Genomic DNA, 22,682 nt, shown 5'->3' on the forward strand with positions numbered 1-22,682 from the left:
TCCAGACATTTATGTGATTGGAGTTACTCACCTCAGCACCTGAGTAGTTGAAGATGCCCACAACGCTGACAGGGACCAGTTTGTTCACACAACGGCCGAGGGCTTTGCGGCCGAGAGCAAAGACAAACGGAATCTCTTGTTCCCGGGCCATGGCTATTACATTGTACAAAGCCTCATCCAGTCCACCTTGAAGAAACCAATTTTAAACAGATACCTAGTCAGTTAATGTCATCCTATGGTGTGACAACTCTCTAACCCACTTTAACTGTAATTAGTCAGTAAAACTTCAACGCACACATCAGCAGCTCCTGTGCCCCAGCGGATAACACATGGTACCTTTCCAGCACAGTGAGTGAGTACAGACAAGGGGATATTCTGTATTCTCTACTAGCCTTGCACAGAAATTAAACCAGAATTTCACTGGTCTTTTCTTGAGCAGAGCATTGCTATTCTCCAATCTCAGGAAGCCTCTGTTCACATTTCTGGTTGTGGCAAGATGTGCTGGTTGGCTCACTAACCAATTCACATTCCTCTTCAGCATTCAGAGCTCGGCACTCTAGGTGTGTCCAAGACTGAATGAAGTGACACACACAGTAGACTTCAATTCTATAGCATCTATTTTTCTTAAAGCTTTTCACCCCTCATGAATGAGTTTTTTCCAGAATAGAGTAGAAAGGAATGAATGTGGAATGGCAATTACACAATTGGAGTCTGGAAGTGTTACATCACACGTAGTAACAAATGTGTCTAACCTTGCTAATTAACACTCCTAATCAGCACAAGCAAACTGCAAACAGCTGAAGTGCACCACTTATTTATCATTTATACCTTTGGACTGAATTTTTTCACAGTTGGGAGATATGATGACACACTTGATCTTGTTTAGTTTCATGTGCTTAGTAACCTCACGCAACCCCATAACAAGTCTTCTCCGTGCTTTAGCTCTCATGGGATCCTTCTGGTAAATCCGTTCCTGGAAGCTGACAAGCTCTTGCAGTAAGAGAGTCACACACTCATCTATTTCTTTACTTAAAACTTGGTTACAGTATCTGTCAATGCCAAAAACATTCACAAATGTCAGCACAGCTAATTCACAAATATTAGCACGACACATAACCAACACTGCTTCAAACCTTTTTTCAAATAAAATAATTTTACTTCCTCAGAACAGTTATTAAAATTTTCTTAAAGTCATTAAAAGGATTTAGAAATCAAGCTGCAAACTGTAAGTTAAAAATACATCCTGAAAACATTCATATTTCTAGTAACACCCCTTACCTCAAGAAGCCAATCTAAAATAATATAAAAAATACAAACATGTACTCCAGTAGGTGCCACAAGTCACTATTCTTTTCCTTAATTTAGTACTTTATAAGGATATTAAAAATAAAGCTGTAATATATTAAGAGTGACTATTACAGTATTTTCAGCATTCCTAAGTATTCCCTCCTTTCCCATCCAAAGCACACAGTCTTCCTTAAAAAAAATATTTTTTAGTGAATGCTCTCACCTTGCTTATTTGCTGTGGCAACCAAAGGAGGTCTACAGTGAGTGTGTGTACATATATATACACATTTGTATACAAACATACACAAGCAATCTATTTAGAGGGAAAAAAAATGCTTGCAGAACCTTCTATTTCTAAAAGGGAAGCTTATGTTCATTAAGCTCTTAAGTCTACTAAGTCTATCCACACTTAAACAAGGGTGACTCAAGTGCAAGCCCTGAATTTATATTAATAATGCAGAACTCTTACTCTCTGAATCTCTTGCTGTGAATCTTGGTTATTGCAGAGGATGCCATTGGACTGCCTATTCCAGAACTAGCAGGTGACCCCTGGGACACTGGGGTCATGCAGTATGGAGAATTCTGACTTGCTGGAGACAGGGAAGTATCACTGGGCATACTCAGTCCAGTTTCTGAAAGGCAATTTTGAAACATTATAAAGTACAAATGCATTTTTTTATGTAAAAGGAACAGAATCACACTTCTTGTGTATCACTTTTACTTTATCCAAACTACATTTTGAAAACTCAACCTTCTTCCCCAGAGGGGTAGCTGAGAGGGGGGAAAATAAGCACACACCACTCAATATGGATTGGGTAAATAAGGAATATTTGAATATTCATTAAAAAAACCCTCAAGCTTAGTTTGAGAAATTAATAAAGCAGAAGGAAAAACCTGTCTAAATGCTACAAAGCTCCTTCCAATAATTCTTTACTAATATTCAACTAACTTTTCCTATAATATTTAGAATATTCCCACTTCAGTCAGGTGAAGTCAGGCAGGTCACTCAGAAGAAAAGTTACAAAGCAGTACATCTGGAATCCTGACAGTCACCTCCTTCCCCTACCCCCAACTGCCCCAAATGTGTTTAAAAGACATGGGAAATTCTTTGCAGTTTCTCAGTTGCTCAGAGCTGCTGCTGCAAATTGACAGTCCAGACATCACAGCTGACTGACAACCTGTTCAACCAACTGGAAAACCTTATTTACAGTTTGCAACTTTTAGATCTGGAAGACTTTCAGTATGCTCATCACTGAAAAGCATTGTGATAACATGGTATGGCTGACAACAGGTCACATTTTGCTCACTTATCAAAAATGCTATAGACTGACATGTGTTTGGAACACCCACTTGGGAAGTTAATTAAAAGGCTGTATGGAGATTATGTACTGAGAACTCACATTGTACTAAGCCTTCCACAACTGAGAGGCAGACAAGGCCGTTTAGAAGGCTGTTAGTATTTCATAAAGTTAAAAAAAGTTATAAAAGATAATGTCAATAAATTGTGTGCCATAAAAGGAGAAAGATAAAATATGAAAATAAACAGATTAGTACAACTTGGGGGGAACAGTGGGAGTCTGGAGATATAAAGAGACCAACCTTCTTGAGAGGCCAGCTCCTGGGACTGATCAGCAGTCAGGTTTATATGAGCCTCTTTCTGTTCATCAGAACCCAAAAGGCTGTGGTCAGCTGATAAACGGCCCTTCTTCTCTTCCCTCTCTTTCAAAATAATCTAGGAACAAAACCAACAGTCATCAGCATCTGAAAATTATAGAGATACCTGTAAAGAAAAATGTCCATTTGACTGAACATGACACCAACTTAAGTGAGTTGTTTTGAACCTTCTTAGTCATGCCAGGACAGAAACCCCTGAAACCATTTCAGTTTCATCTTGGATTACAAAGAGTATTTCATTCCAGCATTTTACAGATGGTACAGTTAATACTCACACACTTCTACATAAATAATACTTGAGCTGTTGAAAGTACTGTCACAGCTGCTTTCTGATACATAATACTCACTTATTAACAATTCCTCATCCCCATGCCTATGAAAAAAAGATATCCTATGCAACCATACTAGTCATCTTTGTGAAGATTCTCTCAAGGAGAATCCTTTCTACAAAAGAAAGTGCAGTGCAAAGGTAAGTAGTCATGGATATACTGGATATGATGTTTAATAGCAACAAAGGCATTGAGCACAAAGAGTTTAGAACACTTTTCTGAACAGGGAGGTGTGAATTCCTCTAACTCAGATCATGGGCAAGTCAGAAAAAGGCTTTCACACTTGCATTTTTAGGACTCCCTTTTTTGTATTTTACCTTCTGATTTCCATACATACTCTATTCCTTTTGTACATATCTACTTTATAAGTGCATGTATCTAGATATACACAAGCAGTTATTTCTAAATTTACTCAATTAAAAATTGTGGGTTTACTTCAAGTTCTACAGTCACCTCTATAAAAAGGAGTAGGAAAAATTAGTTAACATACTACATTGCACTACAGACTAGGCATCAGCAACATGAAAAAAACAACGTTTTCCCATGTTAACTAATGCTTATAGTTAAAAAAAAAACAAACCAAAACCCTCGCAATCTGTATTGAGATGGATTTGTATCACCTTCAACTAATTATGGGGGTATAAAAGTTATGTTACATGCCTAGATCCAAAGGACAGGACATCAGTTTATCAGGAACTAGAGGCAGAAGCTCACAACTCCCTTGCCCTACAGTCATGGGAACCAAGCCTCAGTTAAGAAAATATCAGTTTTTATTTTTAAGGCATGAGTGTGGGTCAAAACACTCCAAGGCTGACACATTTACCTTTTTAAGTGCTGTAGGGCGTTTCAGTTTTGCAATCTCTCTCTCTTTTCCTCTTTTCACTTTTGGGGCAGTCGAATCCAAAGGATTAAGGCAACCCATAGATGGCTGTCCCTTTGTTAAGGACTTTCTGTTGGCAGATTCTTTGGTATGAAAGGGAGCAGCACTGCCAACTAAATACAAGATAGATATTAGTTTCACCAAAAGACATGTCAGCTTTATTTCAACACTGTTTTCAGAATTTCCACTGATGAATTCTCTAAGTACATTTTCCTTCCTTGGAAAAAAAGCAGTTCATAATGACAGGAAAATTACATCATCAGATATTGTTGCCTCCAGATGGTTTTAAGATTTCTTCAACTTAGCCTCGTGTTTTAGGAAGCTATGGATTCCAGGAATTATTTTAATAAATGGTAAGGGATCTCTCTCAAGTGACTACGTGTAGCTTTATTAGTTAGATGATTATGATAAGATAAATTGCAAATATTTATCCAAACATTGATTTTTAGTTGTTGAAGACTTGAATAGTTGACAGGACAAAACAGATGAAGGAGTGCACCATGTAGTTAACTGTATCTTCTGCCAGAAAGAGAATAAAACAAATGCTGTCTCCAATGGAAATGGCAACAGTTCTTTGCTGAGCTTTGTTTGATATAACCTTGCCAACTTGAATGAATGTTTGAACACTGCTGAAACTCAAGCAGGTAAATGAAGCAACACACCAGAAGGAAAATGGTAACTATGTGCATAACGATGGACTCCAGGCTACATACAAGTGCTCAGGAATGAGACTGGTGGGTTATAACAGATAACTACAAAAATGTCAATTCTGTATTTGTCAGCAAGCATTAAAAAAGCTGATTTAATGTTTTATTGATGAAGAAATAGCAAAAAAACCCCATGATTAAGCCATCGCATATACTCACGATGGAACTCTAATTTAATATTTGTGTATGTCTGATCTTCCTTATTTTTAAAAGGATAAAGTAGAACTACACAAAAGCACAGAGAAAGCAATATGAGTTCTCAGAAAAGATGTTTCCACAAATAAATTAAATAGAGCAGGACTCTTCAGACTAGAACAGAGATGACAAACATCTAAGAATCACAGAGGAGGAAAACAGGGAGTAACTGCTCAGTCTTTGTAATACAAAGGCTAGAAAAGCTAACAAAATTATGGGTTGGGGTACTAAAAACACCAACACCAACCCCACACAAAAAAAAAAACCAGAGCAGAAAGAAGAGTTTCTCCACACAGGATGTAGTAAGGTTAGAATGGGCTGCCATTGGATATTATGGATGGTAGAAGCATGTGATACAAACTATGGACAGTTTCAGAAGGAAATTTGGTTTGAGAAAGCCTTGGGTCAGGAGGCCCAGAACTACAATCAGCAGAGATGGGAAGAATATCCTAGAGAGATATCCCTATGTATCCTAGTCACAGGTATCCTAAGTTGCTTTCCAAGAGTACTTTAATATCTTTTCTTTAGAAGACATTTAGTTTGACCTAAACCAGTTCTTTTCATATATTTATTTCAGCACTGAATTACTCTCAAGGCATGAATCCTGAGTTTTGAAGAGCAGGTCTTTTAAAAGACATTTGGTCTATGTTCTATGTTCTATCTTTCACCATTGCATACTGCAGCTCAGAGGCAGATAGCACAGGTGAATTTATTGAGAAGTGCATCAAACCCCCCCCGGTTTTTATCATGCTTGTATTCAAAAACTAAAACTTGACAGAAAAAAACCCCAACATTTAAGATGCCCAGATCAATCAAATTTATATTGACAAAAATGCATGTAGCAACTGTCAAGCAGATCAGAGAGACCTGTGTATGAGAGGGGCCTGGTGTTGGTGATCTGACGAGCTTTCATTGCTTGCTGCTGCTTTTCAAGAGCTGCCAACATGTCACCCAAATCCAACTGGACAGGGGTCTTACTCTTCTTTCCAGCTGCTTTTGATAAAGCCTCCTATAACAGGAACATTATATGCCAATAAATACAAAGAAATAGTGCCTGCAACATTCTTTACAAAGGATCATTGCTACTGGGGAAGACAAGGAGCAACAGGTGACTGATACTCCTCTTTCCCAGCTACAGGGGGCTCAGGGTCCTACACACCTGAAGTTTTTTCTGTTCCATGCTTATCTCTGAATACTCTTGAGCTGTTGCAAGTGCTGCTGCCAAGGCCTTCTTCTTCTGGCTTTTTGCACGCTTTGGTACAGAGGTTGTAATGGGAATTGGAGTTTGGACTATATTGATTGGAGAATTCTCTGGTAAGTCATCCAACTAGAATTTTAAACACAATGCAAACAAACCACAGTTAAAGGCCTTTCTCTCAAGACCATAGGATATGTGGCACTCCAGAAAACAAATCATCCAATGCTTTCATTACCAGTATGACATCCTAGATGACACAGCAAGTTAATGAAATAGAAATAAGTTTCTAGTTTTATTTTTGTATTGGAAAACTATTATACTTAGCTCCAATTATGGCTTCAGAAGGTTTTCCACTCTGACTGCTAAATAAAGAATTCCTCCTCCCCTCCCCAAGCTTTCACATAGGACTTGACTTTCCTGGAAAGCAGCCAAATAGATTAAGCAGTCTATATGCACACTTGTAACCAAATATTTAGGTAGATCACATACTAAAAAAGTATCTTCCCAACAACTGCTTCCCCAGCCTTAAAGTAGATGTAGTTTATTTTGAAATAGAAACAAACTACACAATCTGTAGTTATTTTGAAAAATTGACACCAAATTACTACATATTTGCAGATTTAAAATTTTAAGACAAGTCTACATCAAAGCATCAGGATGTAGCAGTCCCTTCCAACTTGGGATAGATATGATCTAAGTCCAGTAGTTCTTTTTTTTTAAGACATTTTCCCTGCACCACTTATTTTAACTGGTATATCTTTAGCATTCAAGGCTGGTAATGCAAATACCCCAAAATCATCACAATTACTGCATTCTAAGTGTTGTAGCAGATTTATAAAAAAAAAATACACAAATTACATAGTCTCAAAACAAAATGCTTTGCAAAACAAAATAATTGCTTACTACTTTGGGTGAAATCTTTTGCTGCATGTTACTACTTTTGCTGCTGCCATTGTCACTATTTAGCTCCGGAAATTCATCTTCATCCTAAACAATACAGAAATTAAGAATAAAAAAAATGGAACCAAAAGTCACCTCAGAAGCATCAACTGAAACTGTTTAAGGCAGAAAAATAAACTGAATCCCAAAGTCCCACATAAGCTAGAAGGGCTTATAAGTGATACAAGTAGAAAATGATGAAACATTAAAAAAGCATTTCTGCATCCAAATAACATTTTTCAAAGAAAGAACAACTAGTAAGTTTTTAACATGAAAAAAATTCAATTACAGTTAGGGGGGATAAACCAGAGAACACTAATTTTTATTCACAAGTGAACAGAAAAAGTTACTTGAAAGTCGCTTATCTAATTTGTCCATCAGAGATACTTCTAAATTCTTACACTGCCCACAACACCCGAACACAAGTCTGTCTGTACATGATGAAAGGATCATCTAAAATTAGTGCTCTATGCTGTGGACCTCCTGGAGCCAGATGTTTTGCAGCTTCCCCTTGAAAATATCATTTATTCTGCACACAACTGGCACCACTACAGCACAGAAACAGCTCTCCTACAACAGTACCTCGAAGTACAGAGGCTCAGGACTCTGCTCTGCTCTGCCTGACTGGCTTGTAGTGAGAGGTTTTTCGTGTCGTTTCTGCAAACTCTGCCTCCTTTCTGAAGACGTGCTGTGGTCTCTGCATCTGAATCCAGACTGAAAGTAACAAACACGATCAGCATTTTACAATTTCCATTTTTCAAGATGCATGTGCACACACAAAAAGCTCTCATGAAAGCTTTCTTATGTCTGTCAGTCACCAACTAGGTACAGTTTTTAAGGAATTGTATTTGCTAGGCTGTGCTTTGGTGTTTTGAATTTTTTTTGTAGAGGTTTTCTGGTGGTTTGCTTTTTTTTTGCAAACCTGCACAAACATTCTACAGATAGTATCAGGTTATTCCTCCCCCTCAAGCCAAAACCAGCATCTCTATTTTCATCCCTAAATTTTTAACTTAAAAAAAAAAAAAAAGGTTCCTTTTGGCTCAACATGAAGAAACCCCTGAATTGCTGGTGACTGTTTAACAGAAATGAATCCTGAGGAACTGTCTGTAACCACGATCACTCAGAAGAACATTCTCCCACTACATAATTATTCTGCACACAGTTATTGCCTTTTCAACACGTTTTCTATGACAATGCACATGCACACAGTTCTCCAAGGACCAGACACACCAGTATAGTGGTATAAACATTCTTCTGTTCGTTATGTGACAGGTTGGTGGAAACCCACATGCAAGACTGGTTGGCTGAAACCAATGTGTGACTTGAATTTCACATTTAAACTTATGTATTTTGCAAGAAAATTTCCCACAGACCTGGTAACAATTTAGTTTCAAAGGAAAATATTTTCTAGGACAATTCTGCCTTGAGGTACAGTGAATTTGGCTGGGGTAGCCTCATTAAAAACTCATTTAAAACAAAGCTTAAATGCCAGCTTTGTTTTTAAGTATCTAAAATAACTGCCAGATTTAGCATCTAAACTGTGACCGGATAAAAGCAAGTCTGGTTCTTCCTACTCTCCCCATGCCACAAACTAACCATAGTGGCTTCTAAAGCCTCTGATTTGACTATAGGTTGTAAAAAGATTGAGAACTGCTACACTGTCAGGTAAGAGCATCCACAGGCTTCTTGGTATAATAAACCTGTAGACACAAAATGGGAAGACTCAAGAAAATTTAACAGTTTCCTCTAAAAACCTAAACAGGGCAAGCTATGTCTGCACGTACAGGCACATCTGTGATGAAGCTCCCACTTCAAGCTTGGCAGTTCTTGTCTGCAATATCTGAGTTCCAGCAGAAACTATGTTCAAACAAAGGCAGATGTTTCAGCCTTCTCTGTCCCCCTCTGGACCAACTGCCCCAATAAAATCTACCAAAATTAGGAAGGTCATCTTCTCCTTACATACTGATTACAGAAATCCTGTCCCACTTGAAGAAAGTTTCACAGAATAAAATAATTTTAAATCATTAAGAAATAATAAAAATGCAAAAAATATAGTATGCTAATGTAAATATAAACAAAAGTTTCAAAGACAACAGGAGCGAGAACACAGGATTCTAATTCACTGTCACATCACGATTTTTCTTTAGGAAGTTTGAGAATTTTTTTTTCTTCTGAGGTGTGAACGGGTCAAAAACTGAACTAGCTTTTCTACACTCACACTGTCTTAATTTCACAAGTTACTTTATATATGCAATGTTTTTCATTCACTCTTTTTATTATATATTATTTGTATGTAAATTTTATCATTCCTTTCAAATTCTGTATTTTCACGTCTCAAAAAAACCCCCAAAAGACTTGAGTTCAGAACCATAGACAACATACCTGTGGATTACTTCTTTGCTCAGCTTGTCTTCCACCTCTGGAAAAGGTCTGAGTTTTTTCAATCCAAGGTTTTTTTTGAGTTGCCTGGGAATTTACATTAGTCCAACTTACACCAGCTGAAAAGAGAAGTGCCATCTATGAAAAACTGGACTAGTACAACAGAACATATAATGATACACAGGCCACCAGAGCCAGGAACAGAAATTTTGATACAGAATTCTCTGAGAAAGTCTAATTCTCCTGTGACAACACTCACTTCTGTAGCTATTTTTAGACATGGGCAGAACTGCCTTCATGGAGCACTGAAACTGCCAACTACTGATCATCAGGAAGCATCAGACAAAGGAAATCTCAGGTTCACATCCATACCAACCTCACTTCAGTCACAAATAGCAGCTACTAGCATTACCTAGTACTACCAGACTGATCAAAACACTTGCTCATGGTACAGTACCTCTGTAAAGCTCCTAAAAATTGTCAGTACTTCTCAAATAGGGAATGAGAACTCCTTGGCTCTATTACTACCCAGGTATGAACTGCAGCCCAACAGGGTAAGGAAGCTTGAGGATAAACTACAGCAGAAGCACAGCTTTTTCTGAATGCTTCCAGAGGAATCTCAAGCTTTAATCTGTTAAAGAAGGCAGCTATTGATAGACCATTAGTGACAGCTGTATCACCATCAGTGATAGCTACACACTTGTTCATTGAACCAGGTGTCTTGTTGGAGGTGGTTGGAAATCACAGTAAAAAGACATCTTCAGAAGTATCTGAGCAGTTAGAGCAGTAAGTTGAAGTAGATCAAGAGGTGGTTCCCAGCAAAACATAAAGCCAAAATACAACTATGACCCAGCCAAATTTTAAACAGCTCACCAGTTAAAACAATGCTTACTTGCATTTATTGATGGTTCTACAACCTGAAAAAGAAAAAAAACAATTATTTCAGTAACTTTTATTAGTCTGTCAGATACAAACATAGTGAAGTTGCTCAGTTATGTTTACATACATTCATCGCACAAGAATCTGTGTTTCTTGAAGCCATGGCTGCAGCCTGGTTATTGCCATGCTTAGGACTACAATAGCCACTGTCACTGTCAATGTCTGCTTCACTTGCTCCCTGTTCACTGGAGGACTCTGCAGCAGGGTGAGAAGTTCTTCTGCGCCTGCCTTTTGATTTCCAAAGCATTGTAGAGGCGCTCTCAGAAAGTGATTTATTAGCTATATCTGAAGGAAAGTCTTCAAGAAACAATAGAAATAAAATTACTTGTGCAGGAGTTGTTAAAAGACACGACAAACCTATACATCATAAAAACAAATTGAAAAGGCCAAAGTCTTTTAATAAAATTAAACCAGCATTGAATTTAAATCATGTCTAGGTCTAACTGATAATAATAACCAACTCCTTCAAGAAGGGTGATTCTGACCGTGGCAAAGTTTCTGCAGGAGTACCATATTATTACAACATTATAAGGTGACATATTGAGTAGGTATCTGCAACCATCAGCATCTTGTCTTCATTATCCTTTTGATCTGCAAAGACTTCTCTTAAAAGCCACGTTTAAACCAGGTCCACCCTCTTTTAGAAAAGATGGCAACTGACATGTAGTTCTACTTATTTTGTACACCCAGAACTTAAGAAACAAATTACCTGTTTGCTGTGATGCATCAACCAACAAAACAATCTTTGATCTGTTCTCAGGACCTGATGAACTTGTCTCCTTCTGAGTGGCAACATTTTTCACTGGAGGACGTTTATTTTTTATGTGCATCTGTAACTGCTGTTGCTGTTTTAAAATATTAGCCACACAAAACAAAGTCATATGATTTGACTTCATAGTTGTAATCAAACAAATTAGAAGTTCTAATGCCCTCTACAGAAGCCATATGTTTGAAGACAAGAGATTAAGGGAAATATTCATAAAAGTACTTAATTTATTAACCTCTTTGCATTATTTACTACATGAACTGTTCATTATGATGTGAAAGTACCAAAAAAGGATAAAGAAAGAATGGGTATACATTCTCTGTTCTCTAATGAAGTAATTCTAAGCTCAGATTGCACTAGCAGAGAGGCAATGGGAGTCCCCCATGTCATACTTACACACTTCATAAACTCACAAAGTATTTTACCACAAAATAGCTCTGTAGACAGTTTTTCTGCTCTCTGAATAACACCTTTTCTGCCTACCTTTCCCTCTATTTTTCTTCCACTACTGACATACCTGCTCTGGCTCAAATGAGATACATGTTTCCTGTGCAAAGACACTTTCTTTATACAGTTCTTCTTATCCTATTAAAAGCAGACTTACTTTTTGTATGGCTGGTCCCCTGTTACTGCTCCTGCTCCGCTGACTGGACAATGGGAAGACCTGGCCCGAGGGGCTGGGCCGCTCAGTGCATTCTGTAGTAACTGTACTGACAGCACTTGCTGTTTGAAAGGGTGTGGGATAGGGGGCAGGGAAGGGATGGTAGAAACCCATGACCTGAGCACATGGTGCTGGCATCAGCTGATAATAAGTATATTCTGTAGAAACAGGTGGCTGTGCAGATATTATAGGATAAGCAAGGTATGGTCCTGCAGGATTTGGGCTGGGTTGCTGCCATCTGATGTCACTGTTATACAGTGGAAACTGTCTGTAAAAAAACAAAAGGAAAGACAACTGCTTGGTAAGTTTTTCCCTCTCTGAAAGAAAACTCAGACCTTTACCACTTCTTTAAAAAATAAGTTCCTAAACTCAGCATATTTTAGTTACATGAAGAAAACTGGATACAGCTACACTCAGTACTGAGTCAGCTGCAGACTGTTTTGCCATGGCAGGACCCAAGTTGGACACCCAAAGCCTTGCTTCATTCAGCATCAGATGCGGGTGTGGACCTCCTGACTGCCCTGCAAGATGCAAAAGCACAGCATGTGACTTTGGGAGGGATTTGCATCAGACCTCTGTAGCCAGGAAAAAAGGGCAGCAAAGAATATAAATAGAGAAAAAAAAAAGCAGAGGGAAGAAAATAAGTAAAAGACTGGAGACAAGAATTTCATCCTCACCCATGAAGGGTCAGAAAATGAAATACTGTAAACCCAAAAAAGCTAATATACAGTCCACACTCACTGACTCCTCTCAAGCCTACCAAAAGTTTAAACTCACTTAAAAATAGATCCTCTTCCATGAAGACCACAACCACTATTACCTGTTGGATTGATTTTCCTGTACAAATGGATAGCAAGTGATCAGGTAGCTGGGGATTGGAGTTGGTTCCATGCCATTAATTCCTCCACTGTCATTAGGAAGCGCCATCGGGATCATTAGTGTTTCTGGACCCTTCTTCTGAGGAATAAATGGTTCTACTTCAGCTGACAGCTTGACATTCTTAAGAGAACAGAAACAATGCCTTCATTAAATACAATCATAAATTGCTTGTGAAAATTTAGATTCATGAAGTTGTACACTCAGTACCACAACCAGCAGGCAAAGGGATGACAAGGCTACAGGAGGTGGAAAACAGTTGGCAAGTGCTTCTTGCATGCTCCCAATCAATGCAGGGTGTAATACAGATCACCAACATTTAGCATTTGTGTTAACCTTTACAAGTGCAATACAAACACTAATTAATTTAAAAGGGACTGAAGTTCAGATCTTGCAGAGGATATACCAGTCTGAGCACAGAAAGAAATCAAATTAGCACTGTATGTGGAGCACAGTTGTGTAGGCTTTCAGAAGTGAAACCAACATATGGAAGATGTAGTAATGCCTGGCCTGCTCTACAAAGTTGACCGTGTTCTGAGGCAATTATAAAAAAACTTTTCAGCACTAAACCATAGGTTTACTGCTAAATTAGATGGTGTATCACAGAAGAACCCCCCTACATTCCATCTGCATAATTTTAACACACTTTGAAGTTTTAAGATCATGATTAAAGTTTGCCATGAAGAAGGCTTTAAAGACTGCTTAGAAATAAGTTTTAAAAACTATGCTTTCAAAGAAGAGTATCTCCCCCAATCCTGAAGGCACCCTGAGTTCAAGGTGGTTTTGCCCACGCTTTTGGTTTTGTGTAGCTGTATCTTATACCTAAACAACAAAAACTACTCCATCCAATAAGACAACTGCAGATCCAAAGCACCCTTAAATTCTATATTCCACTATAAAAGTTATATTCAGGTGAAAATAATTTTTTTAAACAAAGATTTCAGCTTAATTCTATTTGTCTGACTTTACTACCTCATGGACTACCAAATCCAAAGAAGATTTTCTAAAGCAGATAAGGACTCCAGACAATTTTCCTTCTATCTAACTAAGAAAGAATTCCAAAAGTAACATGTAACCTGAATGAGTACATGCTCTTATTTTACAAAAAGGAGAGCCTGAAGGTTCAATGTGATGAGAACATTCTTGCTACTACCCGAGAACATCCACATGAGCAGAAACAGTTAAATGGGAGCTCTGAAAATATCATGGCAAGTATTCCCACACCTACCACATACTTCTCAGTCCATATCCTTGTTCTGTGTCACATCCACAATCCAGAGACAGCCCTACATCCAATATCAGAATCTCTAAGTCCCCAAAACTTATTCTTCTGAAATAAGATCCCATATGGGTGGAAGAGGTGGGAGAGGCAAGTCCAAAAAGGTTTTGAAAACACAGTTGTCCCAGTGAGTAAGAAAAGCTACTTTTACTTGATGAGTAAGTACTTTAATGGATCAGACTAGAAAAAGTGAGGTCAAGACCCACTCATGCAAAGTACTGGATTTTTGTTTAGTTAGTCTGACACACTTACATACAAGAAATTTAATTACTGAGCAAGAGGTAGAATCATCATCAAGTAAATTACCAAACCCATGAGTTACACTGTAATTCAACAAATGAGTTGAAAAATCAGCTGGTATTTAAGTACTTTGCTGTCATCTCCTACAAAGGGGAGAGGAAAAAACATTGTTGAGACAGTAAAAGCTCCCTAATTTTCATATAAGTATTATATGCACTATTAAATCATCATAACCACCAGTGACTGATGCATTCTATTTTTATATTAGGAAATAATTTTCAAGACATATTACTTATGATAGTAATATTAGAATTCCCTGACAATTTCAAATGCTAATTAAAAAATTTTGCTCAATTCATTCTTTTTAGCTCCAAATATGACATTCAAACTAAGTAATTATGACACAGTCATTCTATAACACCTTTTTGGATGACCTGTACAAGTGAAATCAAACTTTTCCTGCAAAAGGTGCTATTACAAATACTGTGCACCTCACTATTGAGGTCAAAGTCACATCCTTAACTTGGATGGCAGGACATTCTGCAAGCCACAGTGACCAAGACCAAAGCTTGTTTATAACCGAACTGAAAACTGAAAAAAATTACACAAAATGGGGGGAAACCCACATCACTTATCAAATGTAGAGTCCATGACTACTTTTAACCATTTCTTGAGAAGGTTACGTGTCTTTGGACTTTCTGAAGTGTGCTGGGAAAGCAGAAACATCCCTTCCAACAAAGTGAGTCTTTACTTTGATATGCTTATTTAGTAACAACAGTCATCTCAAGATAAAATTGTAGTTAACAGATGTGAAGTTCCAGCAGCAACCAAGAGAAAACCAAACATCTAAAAAAAAAAAAAAAGATAAAAGTGGAATTAAGAGTGCCAGGAGAAAATAATATGTCTTTGAAAGTGACAAGAAATACGGTTCTTGTCAAAAAGGTATTTATTAATGACTGTTCTGAAAATGCTTATGGCTATAAAATGGAGACAAGTATGGAATATAATGCATGGAAGGATGTCCCATCCCTGGAAGTGTTCAAGACCAGGTTGGATAAGGCTTTGAGCAACCTGGTGTAGTGGAAGGTGTCCCTGCCCATGGCAGGGGTTTGGAACTAGATGATCTTTAAGGTCCCTCCCAGCCCAAACCATTCTAGGATTCTATAAGCACAAACACAGAAGCATCACTACCTGCTGCACAACAAGGTCTGCATTAGAGAAGAAAAAAATCACCTTAATACATTTCTTTATCATTAGGTAGTAGGCAAACATTCCTTTCTTCTACAGTAACTCTTTTCCAACTCCTGGAGTTGCACTGAGAGGAAAAGCTGTGGGGCAGCTGCAGCAGCAGCCCCGAATTTGTGCAACACGAACCAAACCGCGGCTCCATCCCGAGCTTCCTCCCTGGCCTCGGGCACATCCCGCAGCTGCCGCGTGACCCGCCCACCCCTCCGCAAACCTCCCCGGCATCCTCCTCAACAAGCACGAGGGGAAAGGCTTTCCATTAAAGAAAAAAAAAAAAAAAAAAAAAGGGCTTATCTATAGTGATCGCAGAATAAGAGAATAAGTAGCAGAAATATCAGTGCTGAAACCCCTCCCAGAAATTGAAGATCTTTTTTCCGTGCTATTTCAGGCAAAAATATTTGCTTGAGAACAGACTCGGTTCTGGGCTGGCCTACAAAACATCAAAGGAACACACCAAGGCCATCTCCTCCACAGAACATTCAAGAGCAGAACTAGGATGAGCGCTTTATAAACACTGAAAACTTCCCAACTATTCCTAATCTGCTGGTCACTATCTGCCTGCAACATGTCAAGTGAATTGTAGCCAAGATACTAAAAATAAACTCTAGTACTGGCTCAGAAAATAGTTTCAACATTCTATTTGTAATTCAGGTTGGGACAAAACTCCCTGTTTTAAAGATCCTTCCTGTCTGGTTCTCTACTCTTTCCCTACATTATTTTGGGAGATTGATATGGAAATGCTAAAATCGTTCTTTATTGACAGGTCTCTTGCAAAATGGTCTCATGATTTTTGTGATATTGCACTCCATCATCACTCATTAGAATTATGAGAGAACTGTCTTTCACATCAAGTATTAAAAAAAACAAGGTATAACTGATCAAAGCAGGAGCTTTGAGCAGGAGATGAATCCCATCTGCAAGGCCGCCAAGAATTTCTTGACAATTTCTGAGGATAATCCCTACCTTACTTTTACATCCAAGGTGGATTGGATAAAATTTGATTTATTTAAATCTTTCCAGTGAAAACAGTGATTGTCAGGGGGTTTTTTATTTGTTTTCTAAATTTATTACAGAACCCCACAACACAAAACACTCTTATCATGTAATTTGACAAGTTTAGGAAAATAATTTAAATTATTCTGCTTGATTTTGTTAGGTTCAAACAACTCAGAGATGCCCAAACTAGAAAGACAACTTTAATGCTTCCTTTCCTCTTGCCCAGTCTTTCATAGAGGCAATGATTACTACTGCTATGACAGAGCAATTGGGTGATGTATTTAATTACCCTTTTCTATACACAGCTCATAACAAGTTTAGCTTACCAATAATGATAAAGATACAGCACATCCTGTAATCATAAACGCATATGGGGTGCATTTGAAAGTTAATTTCTTTTTCCACTTACAGGACTTGGAGAGTGTCTGTTATTTAAAGGAATGAAAACTGCATTTCACAATGTTTTATGTGCATCATACCTTAGACGCTGGGTTTTTGTGCAATTTAGTCTGCACCTACAGGTTTGCTTGGTTCATGGAGGTTGGTTTTTTCTAATCCTTTCAAGAAACTTGTTTCAGCAAAGAAAAGAATTTAGGGTAAACCTCTGTTTTAGATTTTGCATTTTCTTCTGTAGCAACTGAAACAGCAACAAGTGTATCACCAACTAAACCAAATTAACTTCACCATATTATTTCCTTATAATATTTTACCAGTCCTTCAAAAATACTCCAACAGTAATGTTTTACATAGGATGTGTCTTCAGAGGAGAGCAGTAAACTTAATGAAACTTAAAGCAAAAAGGGGAAACAAATGTCCTAAGTCAGCTCAGCCTGCTAACCAACCCAAAACAAACAGAATTAACTCTGCAGGGTGATTGTCCAGACACTTCAGCACGTTTCACAGATGGCCAGTGGTTTCAGTGGAAAAGTGAGGGAAACAAAAGAGCAACGCTAAGTAATTTGCCCAAAGTTATCTAAGTAGATTTTTTTAGGACTATGGATTCCTCAGTTGGGAGGAAGGGTTGGTAAAGACAGACAGCAAAGTAACTCCTCTATTTGATAAGATGCATTTTAGCCCTCCTGGCACCCACTGAATTGTGAGAACAACAGAAATAACATTCCCTTCACAGTGCAAGAAGAAAAAGTGAAACAAAAAAAACCCCAAACAAACAAACAAACAAAAAAATCAAAGAAATCCATTTAGTAGTAAGTAAAAGTGCTGCTAATTTGTCACTTCACTGGACAAGCAAAAGATATTTCCTACTGAAACTTCCTATGTCTTTTAATAGGTTGTCTCTGTGCTCCTTTGGGGAGATACAGGAACAATAATGCCAAATAAACAGCGTGTTGGTGGTGGCTTTGACTTTTAAATACCATGCTGACAGGCCTAGGACTGCAACCAATGACAAATGACGCAAACTCCAGAATAAGAGACGAGATGCTTTTTTGTTTCAGAAGGAAACAAAGTGCATATAAATATATATGAACACAACTCCTCAAAGATTTCACCCACACAGGACAAGTGACACAAACAGCACCAGTTGGACTGACTGATCAGGCCATTGATTTGTAACCACACAGACAAGAAAGATTTGTCACACACTAAAGGATTTGGGGGAAGGCTCCTCACTTTCCCTAATCCTTACAATAGAGCACCTGTGATACAAGATAAACTGTAATTGCTCCCACAGTACTGAGATTTATTTCAGCCTGTACCCTCTAAAAAAATTAGCACTTTGCCACTGGCATCAGTAAATGCAAGGTCAGACCTTAATATAAAGTAACATGCAATTTTGATCAGGCACTCTAAAAGCAAACACTGAAAATACTGCAGGACCAAACTTGATTTTATTTTGGAGTGCAACTTTTTCATGTTTATTCAACCTTTCATATCACAAAGCTAAACAAAACCTTATTGAAATTGACCTTTGATAAGCAACCCAATTCTAAATACAAATTTAAGTCATGCTGAAACATCAGATTTTCAATCAGCTGCCTATTAATGGAAACACACCCCTTCAAAAGAAACCAAGATTTAGACAGAAGTCTCTTTTGTAGATATCCCTAGTTTCAATTTACAAAACGTTTTGCAGTAGCTCATTACATATTTCAGTCCAACAATTACAAGTCTTTCAAGACAGCATATATACTGAAGAGCTCCTTTGTTTCCTATATAAAAGCTACTGTAGTCCTCAACAGCTGCAAAGACAGAGGATGACACAAGCAGGGACAGACTGGTAAACTTTGTCCTGTAGTTATAGCACTGTACGTTTAATCTTAGAAAAGTTTTGTTCATTGTAGCTTAATGACATTCAGCATTTTCCATTAAATAGAATCTCTGTCATCTTGCTGTCTTGGAGAACACTTAGATATCAATCTTACCATTTACAGGGTGAGAAAAGAGACACAGATGCCACATCTCAGAGGGCTATAATAAAATCAGCTGGTTCACTGTCTCAAAGTCTGGAAACAAGAAGTCTCATCACAAACATAAAATAAAAACATGCTCAACCTTTTTTTTTTTTTCCAGAAAAACAATCCTGCTTTCGAATTTTGGATTTCATAATTTAAAAGCCATGTTAGTAGTAAGGCAAGTCACAGTTCATCTATTTTAAGATAAACTTTACAAATATGGAAGTCATTGTTTCTATAATTAGTTGCTTCTAAGTGGCAGATACTCTGGGAATGGTAAATATGCAGTTGGACTGGAAACACCAGCAGCAGGCCATTTAACAAAGCACAAAATTTCATCCTCCCTATTTACATTTAACATAGTCATTTCAACACACCACTTAAAGTAAATACACTATGAAGTGAGTCTTTCCCTTTTCCCTCAGCTCATAATAAGGGAATCATGCATAATTCCCTTCCCTTTCACAGAAAAAGTACCATGATCAGAACATAACAAAGTTAAATATTTAACTGTTTTATCTATATATAGAAAACAAACAAGTGGCACAACATGACAAGTTGGCATGTTTAAACTCAAAGCCAGAATATTCTAGGAAAAAAAAGGGAGGAAAATAAAACTTAGTATTTACAGTTACAAAAGCTTGTCCAAAGATAAAAAAAAGCTACCAACATGATCTCCTTCTCTTACTTTACAGCATTTAACAGTACATACAACCTTTAAACCTATTCATGTGAAATGGTAATATTTGAATGCTTTGTAAACAATGTTCTAAAAGGATTAATCCAAACTATTTATGTAAATCAGTTTTCTGATCTCCACGAACTAGTCAATGACAAATACATTTGTGACCAAAAAGAAGATTTTCATGGAATCATATCAATAACATTTAAATTCACCAGAGAACACTCTAAAATAAGACCATACAAAACTCCCACAAAACCCAAACTTTCAAGGTTCAAGAGAAAGCAGCAGGCAAAATGTACAGAACAGGAAAACTGACGTTTTCCAGCTTGCCTCAGTTGAAAACTCTGCCATGGGTAAGAAACACAAAAGGAAAGTGGACAGGATAAAGAGCACAAAACATTGATCCAGATCTACTTCTATGGCAACCATATTATCAAGCCACCTGTTGAACAGTCAGGAATAGCAGAGACAAGCAGAACAGGCTGTCTTTAAGCAATACTAAAACAAAAACACAGGTCACGGATTTCTCAACTTCACCTGATTTCTCAACTGTACTAAAGGAACCAAACGTCTTAATCACAGGCCAAGACAAAAGTGTAACACTGAGAAAAATCAAAGCACAGCAGTACCTTTGAGAGAAGTTGTTTCTCTTTAGTTTTCTACCATATTCTGCTTAAGCAGAAAAAGGCTTGTAGGTCATATGCCAAATTTTTTCTCTAGTAGGAAAATAACCTCCACTTAACTGCTGAAACCCATATGCTTTTTAATGGGAACAGTTTCATTCTGGTGTAGACAGAAGTAAACTTCCACACCCACTACAAAAATCACAACAATTCCTATCATAAAACAAATAGTTTTTAAACAGCTTTCTTCTGTTTTCGTCTATGTCAGCTGCCAAAATATCACTGAGCATATTATAACAAATGAAGTCATACCAGAATTTAGGCAACGGAAACCTGAAGGGCACTCAACAAGTGATATTTTTTTGTCATTCAGGTGTCCAAATAATCTTGTTACATGAAATTTCATACTGATTTACTAAGCCAACACCACAAAACTGTTTCCCCATCAAAATACCATTGAAATCCCATGCTACCACACTACATCAGTCCTAGCAGCTTATACTCTGATTCCACAGGAGTTATTCCTATCAGCATGAACAGTTACCACAATGGGCCTGAGAGAGCATTCTGAGGGAAAGGGGAGGAGAAAATAACTCCTGCTAACACACATCTGCATGCTTTAATATTCATTTATCAGATCTCATGCAACACAGGTGGAGAAAAAAGCCCAAATAAAGGAAAAAATGAAACAGCTCCCAAAACTGATGCAACCTTACCAAGCACTTACACTGGTAAAGGAGATTACATTCAATTCTTACAGCACAAAGGGTTCAAACCCAAAGCATTTATGGATCTCCTAATCAAGATGGTACTGTATAATGAGAAGACAAAAGCAACAAGATAGTTGAATCATATTAGAAACTCATCAGGTATTAATTATTTGTCTGCCTAGAAGCCTTACTCGTGGCTAAGGAACCAACAGGACCAGATATGCTGCAAACAGAGTAAACAAGAAGATGGTTCCTGCTTCAAAGAACTTCACTGCACCTCCAACTCAAAAACCTGCACTTAGTTAAGACAGTCACAGTCAACACTCTACACTGTAAATAACACAACAACTCTCAGTTTTCATAAACTATTTTGAACAAATTCAAAGAGAATGGTTTGATAAAGGCACATGTGTGAACCTCCAGTAGTGAAGAGCTCAAGCAACAAAGAATAAATATTTCACAAGTGTACTACAGCAGTAATTCCAGATGAAACAAAGGGGTAAAAAAAAATACAAACCACACCAAAATACAACACTTTAAAGCAGAAAATACTACAGATTGGACTAATGTAAATTTCACAGAATAAGATCAGTTTTTCTATATGAAGGCAAATAAAAAGCAAAAAAAAATTGAATTTAAAATCATTTCAATACCAGAAAGCCCAGTAAGAAAGCCACAGTGGGAGCCATCCTGTTATAAGACGTACTGCTCACTAACTTCCTTAGACATATGTACAAAATGGAAAGCAGTGTATCTTTACAGAGTACATTATTGGTTATTATCTACTTTGCTACAGGAGCCTGTGTTATTTTATTCCTTAACCCTACTATTAGAACCCCTGGAGATGCCAAAGCTGAAAACCAGGAAACAAAGAGCTGTAATTCATGAATTTTCAACACATTCTGCAGAAACAGAAGCTTAAAAATAACATCAGGCTGTTAGGGATGACATCATTCATTTCAGATACATCTTTCAGAACTACCTCCTGACCATGAACTGTGTTATTGCACATATGTAACAAGCCATACAAACTCTTAAGGCCCAGCTTAGATTTCTTCATACCCCATATGATCTTAAGAATAATTCAAACTGATTACCTCGGCAAAGCCAAGTTTAATACTTAAGAAAAAAAAAAATAGGGACCTGTAGAATTAGTGAGCTACACCCATCTCTCTCCCACTCAGCTCCCAGACCATGAGCTGTGCCCTAGCACTGAAAACTTCAGCCCGAACCTGACATTTACAGCACTTCAGCAAGAGTGACACCTCACTTGCGTTGCAAAGTTCCCAAGAAACCTGTTTCTTCCTCAAGAAACCAAGTCTCTCCTAATGACCAGGCAGGTTTAGACTAAACGCCGCTAACTGCAGTTTGCTTGAAACAAAGCCCGAAAGGCCAGGAGGGAGAAGATCAAAACGGAGCTCTGAATTCCCTTCGCATTCCCAGGGGAGCCGCTCCCGGTTTCGCAGGTCCCCGGGACAGCCGGGCCGGGCACGGCCTGAGCCTCCCGCCCGGGCAGGGGTCGGACACACGCCGGGCTCCCTCTCGCAGCCGGGGGAACGCGCTGCCCGCCCCTCCGGAGGGCCGCTCCGGGCGGGGCGGGGCCCGGGGCCCCTCACGGCCGCTCCCGGGGCCCCCGCCCCGCAGGCCGCGCCCCGCCCTGCCG

General features: G+C 38.2%; 1 protein-coding gene across 1 annotated transcript in view; it reads right to left on the reverse strand.

Annotated features, from left to right (window-relative positions):
- SECISBP2L (SECIS binding protein 2 like) overlaps positions 1 to 22,682 on the reverse strand; it is a 29,117-nt gene that overhangs the window by 6,108 nt on the left and 327 nt on the right. The window contains exons 2-16 of the mRNA XM_064668830.1: positions 12,775 to 12,953; positions 11,898 to 12,222; positions 11,237 to 11,372; positions 10,595 to 10,824; positions 10,481 to 10,505; positions 9,592 to 9,707; positions 7,792 to 7,923; positions 7,174 to 7,257; positions 6,232 to 6,399; positions 5,940 to 6,081; positions 4,114 to 4,283; positions 2,887 to 3,019; positions 1,757 to 1,919; positions 829 to 1,049; positions 32 to 186 (exon numbers count right to left, since the gene is read on the reverse strand). Of these exons, the coding sequence (XP_064524900.1) occupies positions 32 to 186; positions 829 to 1,049; positions 1,757 to 1,919; positions 2,887 to 3,019; positions 4,114 to 4,283; positions 5,940 to 6,081; positions 6,232 to 6,399; positions 7,174 to 7,257; positions 7,792 to 7,923; positions 9,592 to 9,707; positions 10,481 to 10,505; positions 10,595 to 10,824; positions 11,237 to 11,372; positions 11,898 to 12,222; positions 12,775 to 12,953 (2,379 nt within the window). The remainder of the gene's footprint in view (positions 1 to 31; positions 187 to 828; positions 1,050 to 1,756; positions 1,920 to 2,886; positions 3,020 to 4,113; positions 4,284 to 5,939; positions 6,082 to 6,231; positions 6,400 to 7,173; positions 7,258 to 7,791; positions 7,924 to 9,591; positions 9,708 to 10,480; positions 10,506 to 10,594; positions 10,825 to 11,236; positions 11,373 to 11,897; positions 12,223 to 12,774; positions 12,954 to 22,682) is intronic.

Source organism: Pseudopipra pipra, chromosome 12 (genome assembly GCF_036250125.1).
Source record: "Pseudopipra pipra isolate bDixPip1 chromosome 12, bDixPip1.hap1, whole genome shotgun sequence".
Classification (NCBI taxonomy): Eukaryota; Metazoa; Chordata; class Aves; order Passeriformes; family Pipridae; genus Pseudopipra; species Pseudopipra pipra.